The sequence below is a fragment of the Mustela lutreola genome, chromosome 2 (genome assembly GCF_030435805.1).
Source record: "Mustela lutreola isolate mMusLut2 chromosome 2, mMusLut2.pri, whole genome shotgun sequence".
Classification (NCBI taxonomy): domain Eukaryota; kingdom Metazoa; phylum Chordata; class Mammalia; order Carnivora; family Mustelidae; genus Mustela; species Mustela lutreola.
The window spans coordinates 105,568,720-105,587,832 of record NC_081291.1 but is presented as its reverse complement, the minus strand read 5'-3'; the positions used below and the strand labels follow the sequence as shown (position 1 = coordinate 105,587,832).

The 19,113-nt window shown below is 38.2% G+C and overlaps 1 protein-coding gene across 1 annotated transcript in view; it reads left to right on the top strand.

Moving 5' to 3' along the window:
• The first annotated feature begins 202 nt into the window (after window positions 1–202).
• The window catches only part of SNX4 (sorting nexin 4), a 67,534-nt gene continuing 48,623 nt past the window's right edge, over window positions 203–19,113 (top strand). Inside the window, exons 1-2 of the mRNA XM_059162948.1 lie at window positions 203–384; window positions 15,358–15,479. Coding sequence (XP_059018931.1) covers window positions 244–384; window positions 15,358–15,479 — 263 coding nt within the window. The 5' untranslated portion in view covers window positions 203–243. The remainder of the gene's footprint in view (window positions 385–15,357; window positions 15,480–19,113) is intronic.

Below are 19,113 nucleotides of genomic sequence, written 5' to 3'. Positions count from 1 at the left end.
GTCTACTCTGCTCTTCCCCTTCTCTCCCTCAGTCAGTTCTCCCGGGTTTCCGGGTCTCCAGGTCTAGCAGCTAATCCGTTCCTAAGTAGGAAAGCCTAGCCGCCTCCGTCCCGGGCGGAGAGCTTCGTGGACCTCAGTCCCCGCGAACCGCCGCGGGGCCGGGAGGCGGGGCGGGGCGGGGCGGGGCGGGGCGCGTTGCGCGACGGCGCAAGCGCATTGGAGCCGCCGAGCCAAACTGCAGCCATGGAGCAGGCACCTCGGGATCCCGAGCGGCAATTGCAGCCAGCGCCCCTAGAGCCGCTGGGCCACCCCGATGCGGGGCTTCAGTCTGCGGTCGGTGAGGAAGCGGAGGTGGCCCGAGACGAGAGCCCCGGGGAAGGCACGGTGAGGAGAAGGAGCGGCAGAGGCCACTGGGCCTGGTGTCGGGGCCTAGCGGGCCGGACTGGTTGGGTTGGGCTGGGCTGGCGGGGCCCGGTGGGCTCGGCCGGAAAGGCCCCACAGTGAGGGGACGGCAGGGTGGAAGGGCCGGGCTACAGGTGCAGTGAGGGGGAGGCTCGGTGGAGAAAGGGGTTGGGGGGGGCGAATCCCTGAGGCTGCGGGACCAAGGGAAGGGCCGGGAGGGCGGCAGCGAAGGGAGCGGGGGGATGTGCGGGTGCGGTCCGTTGGGCGTGGAGGTGGGAGCCCTGGACCCGCCCGGCTGGAGCAGGTGTGGTGTTCAGAGGTCGGGGGACCTGGAGGTTTGGACCAGAAGAGGAACACTGTTGTTCCTGGCTGTCTGGTGAGGGGTTGTGCAGAGGCGATGGCCGAACGGAGGCGCCGTGGAGGGTGGGCATCGGTGCTGGAGAAGGAAGGGAATGGGGGACTTGAGGAACTAGTTGGGGGTTTAAAAGGGTGGTTGGCTTGGTGCCACGATCAGGAAATTGAAAAGTGTTGGATTCAAGAAAAGGCAAAATAAAAGAAAATTTAAACTCCGTATTTGTAGTTTCTTCACTTGGAGGCAGTACCCTATTTCCCAGTTGAGGTTTGTCAGCTATATCCCATGCACCTACCTGCCTTGTGAAGCCCCCGGTAATTAGTGATTTTCATTGCTTGAGAGGAGAGAATGCATCATTTTATATATGTAATTGTTTTCATTCCAAAGTGTTTTCACGCATAATGCAAGATAGTAGACCGGGGTAAAAGGAAGGGTTTCAAAAACCAGCGCGCCACATGAGACCATTCTACCCTAGAGTGTGCATTGATCATCCATTTTGCTTCTTTTTTTTCTGGAGCAGGAGTTAGTGCTAATATAAAACTGCCCATTCTTATGGTATATGGATATAGAAAAGTTAAAGTTGTTTGCTGCATGTACCTAGAAAGACTTTTTCAAGTTTAGACACCAGATAATTGGGAACTTCATACACAATAGTTGAAAGCGTCACCTTCTTAGGGAAATGTCGAGATACACAGAGTAGCATGAAGACTTTTTGGGATGAGTTTTAAGTTTCTCATTCAATTTTTTCCGAAATGTAGAATTATTTGTGTAAAGGTCACGATCTCATATTAAATGTGAAGAAGTGTGTGTATTCTTAGTTCATAAATTTGGCTCTTATGATTTGCTCTTTATGCAGGTTTCCATCTGTGACTTAGTTTTTGTGTTCGCCTTTAAAAAAAAACTTATTGTCAAGTATGTCATCACAAAAGAATAAATATCTCACAAAATAATTGAAACCCTCACACGTTCTGGGTTATCGCTTACTCCCTCCACCACAGACGTAACCTTTGTCCTGCATTTTGTATTAACAATTCTTTTGCTTTTCTTATAATTTTACCATATGTATCTGTAATCGATATGTTGTTTTACTTGATTTTGAAATTTACGTAAGTGATATAATTTTACTATGACTTCCTCTCTTAGCTCAGTATATTTTTGGGATTCATCCAAAATGTGGCTTAATTCACTTATATTCATGACTCTGTAGTCTGCCATTTTATAGATATTCTACAGTTGATTTCTTCTTGTGTTTACAGACATTGGGGTTATTATAAGATCCTTGCTTATTTCTAAAAAATTGCTATCATTAACTTCTTCCATATCTCTTAGTGCAAATGTCTAATACAAATTTAGGTGTGGGGTTGCTGGATTGTAGGGTATTAGCACATTCAATGCTAGTGGGTGGTGCCAGATTGCCTTCCAAAGTAATTTTGCCAATTTATTTTCCCATCACAATTTTTTTCTGTCTTTAGCAACACTTAATATTTTCAGACTTTAAAATATTTGCTAATCTCTTGGGTATATGTTAAAGCAGTTTTAGATTGTTTCAAAAGGCAAGGATCATAGCTTTTGTAGACAACATTATGAGTTTAATTTTGATTTGATTATGATGATAAAAATTTTCGTGGGCACCTCACTGGCTTGTCCGTAGATAAGCGACTCTTGATCTCATGATTGTAAGTTTGAGCCTCATGTTGGGTGTAGAGATTACTTTAAAAAAAACTTTTAAAAAATTTGTTTCTTGGTAATTTTTTTGTGAAAGCCTTTAGATAATTAGCTAATAGGAAGTCACAACTATAGTATAAACTCCATTTATCTCAATTTAAAAGTGATTATAAATACCTTGTTGAAAAAAACCTATGTATATTCAGTGTAAGATAGTTGAAAACCCAAAGATGCCATCATACAGTAAAAGTCATATTACCATTCATCAGTGACCAAACTTACGGGGTTTCCTAAAACAGCTTCCTAATTTTGTGGTTCTAGAGACACAAGCCATTTGGACAAATATTTTCAGTCTCAGTTATTTCAGAATCATGAGTATAAACATACATATTCAAATGTACTCTGTATATTGCCTATTCTCTTCCAAAAGCCCCTAGCTTATCCTTTGAGGGCCATCTACTCCCTTTCCCTCTTTTTTCTTTTATTAAGATTTTATTTTTAAGTAATCTCCACACCCAAGGTGGAGCTTAGACTCGTGACCCCGAGCTCAAGAGTTGTCATATACTATACCAACTAAGCCAGCCAGGCACCCCTACCTTTCCCTCTTTCTATCCCCTCTTTTTTTCCAGTCCATTTTCAATTGAGAAGTATTGCGGTAACCATAACCATGTTGTTACTGGTATTGATAGGAACGTGGTCTGAGCAGAAAGGTAAGTTAGATTTGTGGTTTGTGGGTGCTATGCGCAGTAAGCTCTGCTTTTCATTTAATTCTGTAAATTAACCCCAAAAGATGGGGTTCCAGAAGAAGTAATTTTGCCAAGGTCACAGGCTAGTCAGTGGAATGGCTGGGATTTGAGCCCAGGTCCTCCTGGCTTTGAAATCAGTGCTCTTTCCAGTAAGCTATGCTGCTTCCATCAAAAAAAAAAGTTAAAAATAGACTTGTTAATTGCTCCAATACTGTATTTAAATTTCTTAGTTTAAGTTGCAATTTTAAGAAGAAAAAAAGTATAAGAAATGTGTTGATTTATCAAGCACTTTTTCACCACAAAAATATCTGTGCCGATGGAGTGTAGAGATGCAGAAAACTTGCCTCATCAGCCTTATTCTTGACTGCAGATTTAGGCTGAGAGTCACTTGTACCATTTGCCCTACACCCAGGGGTAATTGAAGCAAGCACGGACTCACAAACCTCCTTTGGTTTTAAACATCACTAATTGGGATTCTTTAAATTCTGCTCTCAGCTCTTTCTTTTGTGGTCTCTTATTTTTCTTTCTGTGAGTCTTCACTCCTTTTCCATTGTTTGATGAGAAATCTCTTTTTTCCTTTCATACTTTTTCACCTGTAGGGAAGAATGCATTCCTTTTTTTCCCCCTTAGTATTGTCAGTTCTATGTAAAATAATTTAGAAAATGGAAAAAATGAGAGAGGAATCCAATCTCCAAGAAAGTAGCAATTAGTCCTGGCCCAAGAAAGATGAAATAGCAAGGGAATGGAAGCAAGAGAACTTTTTAGACTGGAAGATCCCACTGAGTTGGTAATTGTTTGTCCAGAGAAAAACCCTTGCCTGCAGGAGTCAGGAGTGATTTTTCAGGGAGCACGCTCTAGGCCTGGGAGGACTGGTGGGGGCGAAGAGTTCATGGACAACTGGTGCTTACTGCTTAGCAATCTGTGTACTCCGTGACAACTTCACTGATTGGCAGCAGAGAACTGAGTAGAGTAGGCTGACACTGTGGGCAAGTTTTGAAGCTTTTGTGGGTGAGAATAACATGAAAAAGGAAAAGGAAATGTATAGGCATAGTTACAGAATGTATCAGTTTAGAAGCAGGTGATTAAATCACATTCAAGTACTTTTTCCTCATTTTTCTGCCTCAGCAGCTCGCAGAGTTTTTTAAAGGTGACTCAGAGTACAAAATCCATTTTCTACAATCTAACCAGCATACATATCCTTCCATACATAAATGTTGTTCGAGGAGGCAATACTTAATCATTACTTCATGTAGTACTCTCTGACATTCTTCTATTTATTATTAAAAAGAAATATTGATCACAAACCACCAAACTGATTTCATGAACCATGCATATGTTGTGACTCAGTGTGGAAAACTGTTCAAATTTATATATTTTATTTTTAAATAAAAATGTTTTCTGAATTACTGTTTTATTTTTGAAATATATATTTTATAGATAAAAAGTGTAAGAAAACAGGTCATGTATTAGAACTGTATTTTTCTTATTTATAACTGAAGTAAGCTTCACTCCTAGGCCTCATTATTTAACTTAATACCTGTTACTGTTGACTGTTGTAGACATATCCCTCTAAGAAAAGTAAACTCTTTGGGTAGCTCTTAAACTTCAGATCTTTAGGGGCGCCTGGGTGGCTCAGTGGGTTAAGCCTCTGCCTTCAGCTCAGGTCATGATCCCAGGGTCCTGGGATCGATCCCCCCATCAGGCTCTGCTCAGCGGGAAGCCTGCTTCTTCCTCTCTCTTCTGCCTGCCTCTCTGACTACTTGTGATCTCTCTCTGTCAAATAAATAAATAAAATCTTAAAAAAAAAAACAACAACCCTTCAGATCTTTGACCTATACATAAGCATCAAGTGTAGAAAAAAAGATCGTAAGGAAGTATACCAAGAGTGGTATATTAACAGTGGTTAGTGCTGGGTTGTGGGATATAGGTGATTTATACTTACTTAATTTGACCTACAGTTTTCAGTTTTTATATACTAAACATGTATTACTTTCACAATAAAAAAAAACTTAAAACTGCAAATAATAGGGAATAGGGAATACTTGAGCTCCTGCTCTACACCAGGCAACTTTTAGAACTCTACCTGCATTAACTCAGTAAATGTTCTGATAACATTATGAGGTAAGTACTCTAATCCCCATTTTTCAGATGAGGAAACTGAGGCAGAGAGATTAAAAAATTTGCCCAGAGTTACACAGTTAATCTGTGGCAGAGATGGGATACAGATTCTGGCAAACTGGTTTTTATTTTTATTTTTAAAGATTTTATTTATTTATTTGACAGACATCACAAGTAGGCAGAGAGGCAGGCAGAGAGAGAGGAAGGGAGACAGGCTCCTTGCTGAGCAGAGAGCCCAATGCAAGGCTCCATCCCAGGACCCTGGGATCATGACCTGAACTGAAGGCAGAGGCTTTAACCCACTGAGCGCCCTCGGCACCCCTGGTAAACTGGTTTTTAATCTGAGGGTGAATTGATCCTACAAATTTTAATTACAAACTTTTATTTTTTCCTGATTTCCAGTTATTTTATGTTTTCTTGCTTGCTTACTTGGCCTCATGCTACACTGATTTCTTTTCTTTTTTTTTAAAGATTTTATTTATTTATTTGACAGAGATCACAAGTAGGCAGAGAGGCAGGCAGAGAGAGAGACAGAGAGGGAAGCAGGCTCCCTGCTGAGCAGAGAGCCTGATGTGGTGCTCAGTCCTAGGACCCTGGGATCATAACCTGAGCTGAAAGCAGAGGCTTTAATCCACTGAGCCACCCAGGTGCCCCTACCCTGATTTCTTTTGACTTCTGTTTACTTTATTTGTATTTGTGTTTGTCCCATGATGTGATTGTTTTGTGGTGTTTTAAGTCTTTCTCTTATTTACCATAGGGAATTTAAAACATTTGCATTATCCTAACTGGCTTTATTTTTAGTTGATTTTCTTCTGTGAGGTTTTATACTTTCTTATTTTGGTTTCTATTTTTGCCTTTTTTTTTTTTTTTTTTGTGGACAATAATTTCTTCGGTTTTATCCTCTGTAATGATTTGGAAAGCATGTATCTTTGTTTTTTCCTTCCCCCAAACATAACTGAAACAAAAATTATTTATGTAAATATAAATAAGAATTTTTTGAAATAATCTCATTTACAGAAATGGTATTAAATTTTATAAGCAGGGGCAGTATGAAGATCCTTTTTCCCATGAACTATTTGAGAGTGAACTGCCATCATGATATGCCCTCATCTCATTCCCAGAACTTTCACTGTGAGGGGTGCCTGACCGGCTCAGTCAGTAGAGCCTGCAGCTCTTGATTCTGGGGTCATGAGTTTCAGCCCCACGTTGGGTATAGAGATTACTTAAAAACCTTCAGTATTTAGGGGCAAAAAGGATATTGTCCTATGTAACCACAATACTACCATCAAAATCAGGAAGATAACATTGATAAATGACTACTGTCTCATCCTTAAACTTTGTTTAAATTTTGCCAGTTGTACCAGTACTGTTCCTCAGAACAAAATGATCCAATCCAGATTATATAATTAAATGTAACACATGCATGATCCAGATGCATGTGTTGCATTTAATTATATTGTCTCTTTAGTCTCCTTCAATTTGGCAGAGTTTCTCAGTCTTTACTTTGGTGACTTAGATTCTTCTGAAGATTAGAAAGCAATTATTTTGTAGAATGCCCTCAGTTTAGGTTTGCCTGATGTTTCCTTATGATTAAGTTCAGGTTATGCATCTTTGGCAGAAATTGCCACTAAAGTGATCCTATGGTCTAGTTCACACATGATTTGTTTTTGCCCAGTACTTTGGAATCACATTTTCTGCCAGTCTTCAATATCAAGTTACTCTTTTTCCTTTTGTAATTAATATTTTGTGGGACCTACTTTGGGATTGAAAATATCTTGTTCTTCATCAGACTTTCTATTTGTCTTTTCAGTATGGACTCATGGATTTTATTTTTTAAAAACTTTATTTTTTTCTTTTTTTAAAATTATTGACATATAATGTATTATTTGTTTCAGGGGTACAGGTCTTACACAATACACAGCACTCACCACAACACATACCCTCTCTAGTGTCCATCACCCAGCTATCCTATACCCCCACCTCCCTTCACTCCAGCAACCCTCAGTTTGTTTCCAGAGATTGAGTCTCTTGTGGTTTGTCTCCCTCTCTAGTTTCGTCTTGTTTCATTTTTTCCTCTCTTCCCCTGTGATCCTCTGTCTTGTTTTTCAAGTTCCACATATCAGTGAGATCATGTAATTGTCTCTTTCTGACTTACTTCACATAGCATAATACCCTCTGGTTCCATCCATGTCGTTGTAAATGGCAAGACTTCAGTTTTTTGATGGCTGCATAATATTCTTGTGTGTGTGTGTGTGTGTGTGTGTGTGTACACACACATATATATACACCACACCTTTATCCATTCATCTGTTGATGGACATCTGGTTTCTTTCAATAGTTTGGCTGTTGTGGATATTGCTGTTATAAACATTGGGGTGCAGGTGCCCCTTCCAATCACTACACTTGTATCTTTGGGGTAAATACCCAGTATTGTGGTTGTTGGGTCGTAGGGTAGCTCTGTTTTCAGCTTTTTGAGGAATCTCCACACTCTTTCCAGAGTGGCTGTACCAGCTTGCATTCCCACCAACAGTGTAGGAGAGTTCCCCTTTCTCTGCATCATCTATCATTTCCTAACTTTTTAATTAGACCCATTCTGACTGGTGTGAGGTGGTATCTCATTGTATTTTTGATTTCTGTTTCCCGGATGCTTAGTGATGTTGAGCTTTTGTCATGTATCTGTTGGCTATTTGGATGTCTTTTTTGCAGAAATGTCTGTTCATGTCTTCTGTCCAATTCTTGATTGGATTATTTGTTCTTTGGGTGTTGAGTTTAATAAGTTCTTTATAAATTTTGGATCCTAGCCCTTTATCTGATATGTTATTTGCAAATAACTTCTCCCATTCTGTTGGTTGTCTTTTGGTTTTGTTGACTGTTTCCTTTTCTTGCTTATCTTGATGAAGTCCCAATACTTCGTTTTTGCCCTTGCTTCCCTTACCTTTGGTGAGGTGTCTGGGAAGAAGTTGCTATGGCTGAGGTGGAAGAGGTTGCTGCCTGTGTCTCCTCAAGGATTTTGATGGATTTCTGTCTAACATTGAGGTCTTTCATCCATTTTGGGTCTGTTTTTGTGCATGGTGTAAAGAAATGGTCCAGTTTCGTTCTTCTGCATGTGGCTGTCCAATTTTCCCAACACCATTTGTTGAAGAGATTGTCTTTTTTCCATTGAACATTCTTTCCTGCTTTGTCAAAGATTAGTTGACCATAGAGTTGAGGGTCTATTTCTGGGCTCTCTATTCTGTTCCATTCATCTATGTGTCTTTTTTTTTTTTTGTAGCAGTACCATGCTGTCTTGATGATTACAGCTTTGTAATAGAGCTTGAAGTCTGGAATTGTGATTCCACCAGCTTTGGCTTTCTGTTTCAACATTCTTTTGGCTATTTGGGGTCTTTTCTGGCTCCATACAAATTGTAGGATTATTTGTTCCATTTCTGTGAAAAAAGTTGATGGTATTTTGATGGGGATTGCATTGAATGTGTAGATCATTCTAGGTAGCATAGATATTTTAACAATATTTGTTCTTCCAATCCATGAGCATGGAATGTTTTCCATTTCTTTTTGTGTTCCTCAATTTCTTTCATGAGTACTTTATAGTTTTCTGAGTACAGTTTTCTTTGCCTCTTTGGCTAGATTTATTCCTAGGTATCTTACGGTTTTGGGCACGGTTGTAAATGGGATCAACTCCTTAATTTCTCTTTCTTTTGTCTTGTTGTTGATGTATAGAAATGCAATTGATTTCTGTGCATTGATTTTATACCCTGACACTTTACTGAATTCCTGTATGAGTTTTAGCAGTTTTGGGGTAGAGTTTCTGGGTTTTCCACATAAAGTTTCATATTATCTGCAGAGTGAGAGTTTGACTTCTTTGCTGATTCGGATGCCTTTTATTTCTTTTTGTTGTCTGATTGCTGAGGCTAGGACTTCTGGTATTACATTGAACAGCAGTGGTGATAGTGAACATCCCTGCCATGATCCTGACCTTAGGGGAAAAGATCTTGGTTTTCCCCATTGAGAATGATATTTGCTGTGGGTTTTTCATAGATGGCTTTGATGATATTGGAGTAGGTACCCTCTATCCCCAAACTGTGAAGAGTTTTGATTAAGAAAGGATGCTGTATTTGTCATTGTCAAATGCTTTCTCTGCATCTGTTGAAAGGTTCATATGGTTCTTGTTCTTTCTTTTATTAATGTGGCTGGTTTGTTTATGTTGAACAACCCTTGCAGCCCAGGAATAAATCCCACTTGGTGGTGATGAATAATCCTTTTAATGTACTGTTGGATCCCATTGCCTACTATTTTGCATCTATATTCATCAAGGATATTGGTCTGTAATTCTTCTTTTTGGTGGGATCTTTGTCAGGTTTTGAGAGCAAGGTCATGCTGGCCTCATAAAATGAGTTTGGAAGTTCCCCTTCCACTTCTGTTTTTTGGAAGAGTTTCAGGAGAACACGTATTAATCCTTCTTTAAGTGTTAGGTAGAATTCCCCTGGGAAGCCATCTGACACTGGGCTCTTGTTTGTTGGGAGGTACTTGATTACTGCTTCAGTTTCCTTGCTTGTTATGAGTCTATTCAGGTTTTCAGTTTCTTCCTGGTTCAGTTTTGGTAGTTTATACATCTCTAGGAATGTATCCGTTTCTTCCGTATTGTCTTGGCATGAATAACTTTATTAAGGTGTAATTTATATACCATAAAATTCACTTCTTTTAAGTATCTAATTAAATAATTTTTAGTAAAATTACAGAGTTTTGTACCCATCACCACAATCCAGTTTTATTTTTTTATTTTATTTTTTTTTAAAGATTTTATTTATCTATTTGACAGACATAGATCACAAGCAAGCAGAGAGGCAGGCAGAGAGAGATGTGAAAGCAGGCTCCCCGCTGAGCAGAGGGCCTGATGTGGTGCTCAATCCCAGGACCCTGAGATCATGACCTGAGCTGAAGGCAGAGGCTTAACCCAATGAGCCACGTAGGTGCCCCAGCACAATCCAGTTTTAGAATATTTCTATCATCCCCCCAAATCACTACTGATTGGGGAGTACAGTTTAATCCCAGAACCTCAAGATCATGACCTGAGCTGAAGTCATGCTTAACGGACTGAGCTACCCAGGAGTTCCCCAGGTGCCTCTCTCTTAGGGTCTCTTGAATAGTAAGTTTTTAATTTTGATGGAGGTCTGGTATATCACTTTTTTTCCTTTTTGGATTGTGCTTTTAGTATTATATCTAAGAACTCTTTGCATATCCTAAGATCACAAAGATTTTACTCCTGTGTTTTTTCTAGAAATTTCTTTCTTAGCTCTATATCTGGGCCATTTTGAGTTAATTTCTGTCTGCAGTGTGAGTAAAGGGTCTAAATCTTTTTGGGGGGTCATGTGGACATTTAGTGGTTTTAGCACCATATGTTGAAAAGACTCTATTCTCTATTGACTTGCCTTGGTGTGTTTATTTCATTGTTTCAAATCAGTTGACCTTAAAAAAAAAAAAAGTCAATTGATCTTAAATGTAAGGGTTTATCTCTGGATTCTCAGTTCTGTTCCATTCATCTCTCTTCTTTCTGCCAATACAACACTGTCTTAATTACTTTTACTTTTTGGTAAGTTTTGAAATTGGGTCCTATAACTTGTCCAAAATTGTTTTGGCTATTCTAGGCCCTTTGTATTTCCATATAAGATTTAGGAATAGCTTATTAGTTTCTACAAAAAATCCTGCTTGATTAAGTATTTTTGAAGGACCAGTATATTAATATGTTTAAATATTTTCAAGCATGTTCTATGCATGATTCTCCTTTGTCATTTGAAATTTATTGTAAAGTCTAAAGCAGATTTGATATTTATTCTTTTGTAGGGGTGTTATTTCTTATTTTTCTGCCTTAATCTTGTTGGAGTGTTTAGCTTTTCCAGTTCATTATACATGGACCACATGCCTTTCAGTTTGAAGGGTTATAATTTTTTTCCAGTCCAGGAAAGATTTGTTTGTTTGTTTGTTTTTAATCTTTATTTTTTAATTTTTTTTTATAAACATATAATGTATTTTTATCCCCAGGGGTACAGGTTTGTGAATTGCCAAGTTTACACACTTCACAGCACTCACCATAGCACATACCCTCCCCAATGTCCATAATCCAACTCCCTCTCCTGACCCTCCTCCCCCCAGCAACCCTCAGTTTGTTTTGTGAGATTTAAATAATACAGATAGGGACACCTGGGTGGCTCTGTTGGTTAAATGTGTGCTTTTGGCTCAGGTCATGATCCCAGGGTCCTAGGATTGAGTCTTGCATCAGGCTCCTTGCTCAGTGGGGAGCCTGCTTCTCCCCACACCTGGTCTGCTTGCTGTTTCCCCTGCTTGTACATACGTGCTCTCTCTCTGACAAAATCTTTAAAAATAAATAAATTATACAGGTGATTATTGTTTCTGTTCTTTTTCTTCTAATTTCTTCTTTAAGGACTAACATTGTTTAAATGTTGGTTCTTTGGGTTTTTTAAAACCATATTTCATCATTTTTACCCTTTTTGGTCTTTTTTCCCTCAGCATTCTACAGAAGCTTTGTAACTATGTTATGTTCTTACTGATTTGATTTCTTGCAGTGTGTTTTACTGTCCAATGATATCTTATATTTTTTCTTTGCATTGTTTCTTTTCCAGTTAGCTCCACGTTCATCTCAATTGGCCTGTTTTTTTTCCCTATAATTCTCAATATAACAATAAGTGTAATTTATTTTCTTTAGTGTTTGATTTAATAAATAAGATTAAATAAGTCAAATCCCATAAACACTAACTCTTTTCATCTATAATCCTAAAAGTTATATTAAGGTTAGTTTTTAGTTTTTAGTCTTAGAGTGACTCCATGCGGGCTGAGAATTCTTCATGCAAGCAGTGAAGGCACTGGGTTTCATCTGTCTTTCCATCCCTAATGATTGACATGGTAGATACTCAAGACATATTTATTGAATTAATAGTTGCTTTTGTCACTTTATCTCCTTTTGTGCTTTTACTATTTCTTAGTGGTTTGCAACATTTTTAAAACTTTAAATAGATTATATTCATTTTATTATTTTTATTTTTATTTTTTTATTTTATTATTATTATTTTTAAGATTTTTATTTATTTGACAAAGAGATGACAAGCAGGCAGAGAGAGAGGAGGAAGCAGGCTCCCTGCTGAGCAGAGGAGCTTGATCCCAGGACCCTGAGATAATGACCCGAGCCGAAGGCAGCGGCTTAACCCACTGAGCCACTCAGGCGCCCCGATTATATTTCATTTTAGATAATAGATTATATTCATCTTTGAATTGGAAATAATTTCATTAGCCTTTTAAATATGTTCTTCTTCTACATTTATTTAATCCTAGATAGTAAGTCTGAATTCAGGTAGAAAGTTGTGATTGACAAATCATGCATCTATGTTTGGGATGTTACTCCTTTGTTCTTTCTTTAATGATATTCTTTACTCTGATGAGAAGTTGGCTTTGAAGACATGTCAACTAGTCTGTCTCTCAAACATGTCCCTGGGCTCATCTTCTAGTCAAGTCAGTCCATCTCTAAATTTGCTCAATGTATCCTTTTAACAATTGTGCTTCCAGTTGGGTTATTCTTGGTACTCTTTGTGTTTTACTGAGAGGATAAACAATTTTATATCATCTTCCAAGTACTTCTGGTATTATTGTTGTGTTCCTTTTTTCATTCTTTAGTTTTTATGATAGCTGGTTTTCTTCTTTTTTTTTTTTTTTCCTCCTTTGGATGGTAGGAGGGTAAATTCATGACTCAGATGCATTATCTTTTTGGCTGGGGATCTGATTTGCTCTATTAGTCATGTGTTTCCAGTATTGGAATTTTTCACTGGCATAGATGGTGGTAAATCAAAGTGTTTGGCTATGGGCCAAAATTAGAATTATGTGTGTGTGTGTGTGTGTGTGTGTGTGAGAACCACTGAGGGCTTCATAATCTTAATTTTGGGTGATTTGTGCTTATTTCTTGAACTTTATTTTGGTTGAAGTATTTCCTTATTTTTTTCTCTCAGTAGCTAAACATACAACTTATACTTTATAAAAATGTTTTACTTGACAACTGAGTGTTTCTGTTTTTATTGACTAATAATTCTATTCCATTGGGTTAGCTCTTAGTTCTCTGTCCTTTTTACCATCTTTTAGCATTTTTCTTCAGCATTTTAGGAGTACTTCCCAAATTTAGTCATCATTTTAGGGGTACTTCTTAAATTTAGCATTTTAGGGGTACTTCCTAAATTTAGTCATCATTTACTTTTTTGCCATACCACATAGTCTTTTCTCTTCTCATAGCACCAAGGTTTAATTTTCTGTATAAATCATCACCAGTGGGTTTTACCATAGTTTTTTCTTTTTTCTTTTGGGGCATCCATCTTTCTACTTCTGTCTCTTGTTAACCTGAAAATAAAGAGACACAGTGAGAAGCAAACAAGTGTTTATTTGGGATTAAAGAATTGCAATTTGGGGATTAAGATTCAGGTAGAAACCCAAATAGTATACTGCTTCTAGGGTGAAGATAAGGGGTTTTTATAAGGAAAAAGAAGGGGGGGGGGACGGGTACAGGAGTTAAGATAAAAAAAGGCTCAACCCTTAGTTATACATTGTTTTATTACAGATTCTGTCTTCAGAAAGTCCATAACCTATGGACTTGTGGACAGGATACTTGTTCTCCTGAATTCTCAAGCAGTTGCTTAAAACACTTGCTGTTTTGCCTAGTCCAAAGGTTTTGGTCTGGTATGAGCAGAAGTGCAGATAATGCAGTTACTCTGCAGTGGTTTCTTGGCTCCCTTTTAAAATCACTCCATTCAGGGACGCCTAGGTGGCTCAGTTGGTTAAGTGTCTGCCTTCAGCTCAGGTCATGATCCCAGGTTCCTGGGAGCAAGCCCCTTATCGAGCTCCTTATTCATTGGGGAGCCTGCTTCTTGCTCTGCCTGCTGTTCTTCCTACTTGTATTCTCTCTCTGTGTCAAATAAATAAAATAGAATAAAACGGTTCCATTTATGTCAGTTTTTGACATCCTTCTTTACGAACTGCCCTCAGTTATAATGTGCAGTGTTTGTAATTAAAACCACCTCCGACCTCTGAGAAAGAGCAAGGGGGAAAAACCCAAAGCACAGCAGTTATCACAGGGTCTCACTTTATCTTCCTTGTTTAGACTTGGAGTTACTTCCTCAGTGGCACACTTTCTTCACATAGGGCCTTTGAATTACTGGTGGTGGTTTGTTGTTGTCGTTGTTGTTCTTTTTTGTTCTTTATCATAGACCTGGGGATGTTTTAGCAAGAACAGAGAGGGGTCTGCTGTTAAACCTTGCTGCTGTCTGACAAGTGGAGCCTATTAACCACTGCCAAAGCGTTTAGGCGAATTTCACATTGGATATAATTAAAAAAAAAAAATAATAAAGTTGAATTTAAGACAACTTTTTTTTTTTAATTTAACTTATCTGCTGAAAATCTTGCCTTTTGGCATATGTATAGTATTTTCTTTTTGAGGGACTGAGGTTTAACTTTATTAAAACAAAAAATTAGATTTTAGGGGTGCCTGAGTGGCTCAGTTGGTTGGACGACTGCCTTCAGCTCAGGTCATGATCCTGGAGTCCCGGAATCGAGTTCCACATCGGGCTCCCAGCTCCATGGGGAATCTGCTTCTCCCTCTGACCTTCTCCTCACTCATGTTCTCTCTCACTGTCTCTCTCTCAAATAAATAAATAAAATCTTAAAAAAAAATTAGATTTTAATATCGAGAATTATTCATCTTTATATAAAATGTTTTTAGATTTTTTTCTTAGGCATTTTATATTGATTTATTCTTGGTCACTGAGACAGAATGTTTGTGTTTTAATAATTAAATTGTGTGATATATGTTAAAATAGCTTTTGGAAAAGTTTGGTGTGCTACAAAACGCTGCTAATGAGACGTATATCATTTGCTGCTGTCATTTAGTAACCCCTAGCAACTTAAGAAACGGAAGAAATTTGCTTGAAATATGTACTAACAATGGATTCTATTATAATAGCTGTTTTTTTTCTTTTTGAATACTGTCTTAAAAGTTTTGTGGTTCTTCTTCTATTTGTTTTTGTCCAGATGACTGAAAATAATTTTTGGTTGAAGAAGATAGAAATTAGTGTTTCAGAAGCAGAAAAGCGAACTGGAAGAAATGCCATGAACATGCAAGAAACATATACTGCTTACCTCATTGAAACAAGGTGGGTGATGAGAATTAGATAGAAAAAGCTTTGTCTGGTAGCTGTTGATGCAAATTATGTTGCTTAATGGAATTGTTTATAAGTCATTGTCTTTTTAGGTTTTGGGTTTTTTTGTTTGTTTTCAAAGAGAGCGAGATAGTGTGTGCATGCTGAGTGGGGAGGGGCAGAGGAAGAAGGAGAGAGAGAATGCCAAGCAGGTTCCACACTCAGTGTGGAGCCTGACATGGGGCTGAGTCTCAACCCTGAGATCATGACCTGAACCGAAATCAAGAGTCAGATGCCCCAACTGACTGAGCCACCCAGGCGCCCTGTTTCTTTACTTTTTAACAGTTAAACAGTTGTGTCTTTTTCTATAGTACTCTTGGTAGCTCTCTCTCTCTCTCTCTCTATATATATATATATATATACACACACAGACACACACACACACACATATATATATTTTTTTTGTAGAAGGTTAGTGGAATACTTCTGGGATCTGAAATGTTACTTGATACATGCTTTGGAGGAGATTTTCACATTAGATATAATAGTCCTTGTGCGATTTTGGGAAAGGAGATCTGGTTCCCAGGTGTGTATGAAGTGGACTTAGGTAGGTAAGATGGTTAGCAGAGAAGTATAGGAGGAGAGAATGACAGTCTAAATGCTGTCTCATAGGAAAGAATTGATTGAGACTAGAACTTTAGGCTCAGATAAAATTGAAAAGAGTAAATTGTGAAATAAAACTCGGGGCGGGCACCTGGGTGGCTCAGTGGGTTAAGCCTCTGCCTTTGGCTCAGGTCATGATCTCAGGGTCTTGGGATTGAGCCCTGTATCAGGCTCTCTGTTCAGCGGGGAGCCTGCTTCCCCTTCTGACCTTCCCCCTCTCATGCTCTCTCTCTCTCTTTCTCTCTCTCTCTCTCTCAAATAAATAAATAAATGAAATCTTAAAAAAAGAACAAAAAACAAAACAAAAAAATACTCAGGATACCTGCGTAGCTCAGCTAAGGTCATGATCTCAGGGTTCTGAGATTGAACTCTGCATTGGGCTCCCTGCTAGGCAGGAAGCCCGCTTCTGCCTCTCCCCCTCCCCCTGCTTGTGTTCCGTCTCTCACTGTGTCTCTCTCCATCAAATAAATAAAATCTTAAAATTAAAATTCACCAAAAACATTGTCTTTTATCTCATTAAGAAAAAGTTAAAGGAGATAGACTGTTTTGCCTAGAGAAAGGCAAGACAGGACTGTATTTTGCCAGTTACAGTTTATATAAAGGTTATATACCAACTAGTTCTTTTCTCTCTGTGAGACTGAGCAGAAATGCTTTGTGTTAAAATAAAGACATGAGATTTTTTATAGCCAGTAAAATAAAGTAATAGAACATGTAGTGTTACATTAGTTTCAGGTGTACAATGTAGTGATTCAGCAGTTCGATATAGTGCCTAGTGCTCATCACAATAAGTGCCCTCCATAATCACCTGTTTAATCCATCCCCCCACCAAAATAAGGTCATTTTGTGACGTATCTACATATGTGTATCACAGAGATTTTTTCAAAATTAATTAATTTATTTATTAAGTAGGCTCTTCACCTAGCTTTGCTCACAACCCTGGGGCTTTGCTCACAACCCTGAGATCAAGAGTCACATGCTGTGCTGACTGAGCCAGCAGACACCCCTCACAGAGATTTTTAAAGTAATTAAAAAAAAATATGGCCCCATTAGAGGGTTTTGTTGCCGTTTCTTTTTATTTAAGTTAAATTGGCTACTTAAAAAAAAAAGAAATCATACTTTAGAAATTAGTGTTAACTTTAGATTTTTAAGTAAATTATTTTTTCCTGATTTTTTTTTTTTTTTTACTATGAGGTAAAATTGACATATAACATCATAAGATAATTTCAGATACACAACACTACCTTGTAGTATCTGTACAGATTGTAAAGTGATCACAAGTCTAATAAACTAACATCTGTCACCATACAGTTACAAAATTTTTTTTCTCATAATGGGAACTTCTAAGATTTACTCTTAGCAACTTCCACTTATGCAGTAGAGTATTATTAATTATACATGCTGCAAGTTCTTAAATATAAAACTTAAAAGGATATTTTTATTTTTAGTATGTGAGTATTTTATCACCCAAATAAATAATGAAATTTACTGTTGATTACTTTTACCGCTGGAAGAGAAATCTTGATTTGAATAGAATAATTAATTGTTGTTTACTTTTGACTTTGAACTGAATAGAGCATCATAATTTATAATTCGGAGTTAGGAGTGTCCATACTTGAGTAATATAGCTATACTCTGAATGAATATTTAAGTGGATCATCAGTAAGTGTGTGGTACACAAAATGATTATTGGGTTGACTTTCACAATTGTATTTCTTTTTTTTTTTTTTTTAAAGATTTTATTTATTCATTTGACACAGAGAGAGAGAGATCACAAGCAGGCTGAGAGAGAGGGAGAAACAGGCTCCCTGCCGAGCAGAGAGCCCGACCCGGGGCTCGATCCCAAGACCCTGAGACCATGACCCGAGACGAAGGCATAGGTCTAACCCTCTGAGCCACCCAGGCACCCCTGTATTTCATTTTTTAAAAAAAAGATTTTATTTATTTATTTGAGAGAGAGAACATGAGCAGGGGGAGGGGCTACGGGTGAGGGAGAAGCAGACTCCCTGTGAGCAGGGAATTTCCACACAGGGCTTGATCACAGGACCCTAGAACCACTACCTGAGCTAAAGGCAGATACTTAACAACCGAGCCACCCAGGCGCCCCGGGTCACTGGTTTTTAATTTCTCTAGAGATTTTTGGTTTTTCGTTCATAGAATAAGAACTCTTTTAAAGTAGATAAGAATATGCCTCTTTCAGAATTGATAGTTTAGGAGCAGTATGAAGTTTTCTGATTCATAAAATGGGGCTAATGATATAGTCCCTTCTGAGCATTAAATGTTGCATGTAAAACTGGGTATATGCTATTAAATAGTTGTTAAATGAGTGGATAAATGTGTCAGTTTTAGGTCTCTCCTAAGTCTCTCCTATGTGTTTAGTCAGTCTCCAAAAGCTAGACTTGGCCTTAAATGGCCTTAAAAAAAAAAAACAACAACAAACTTAATCAGGTCTTCTTTCTTTCTTTTTTCAAAGATTTTTATTTATTTACTTGACAGAGAGAGAGAGGGAGAGAGAGTGTATGAGCAGGGGGAGCGGAGGGCAGAAGGATAGGGAGAAACAGGCCTCTTGCGGAGCAGGGAGCCTGATGCGGGGCTTGATCCCAGGACCCTGGGATCATGACCTGAGCCGAAGGCAGATGCCTAACTGGCTGAGCCACCTGGGTGCCCCTTAAGCAGGTCTACTAACAGCCTTGTAGGTCTATTTCTTAAAGGCTATATTAATAATCTACATTAATCTGTTGATAGCAAGAAGTAGGTTCTGTTGGTAATGATTTTGAATAATTTGAAACTTGATATTAACCCACATATTTTTTAAGCTAAAGTCTGAGAATCTGAATTGGAATAGTATTAGTCATAGCTAATGTTTGGGTTAACTCTTTTTTTAATTTTTAAAAATTTTAATAGTATTTTTTTTTAAAGATTTTATTTTATTTGACAGAGACAGAAATCACAAGTAGGCAGAGTAGTAGGCAGAGAGAGGGGCTGAGCA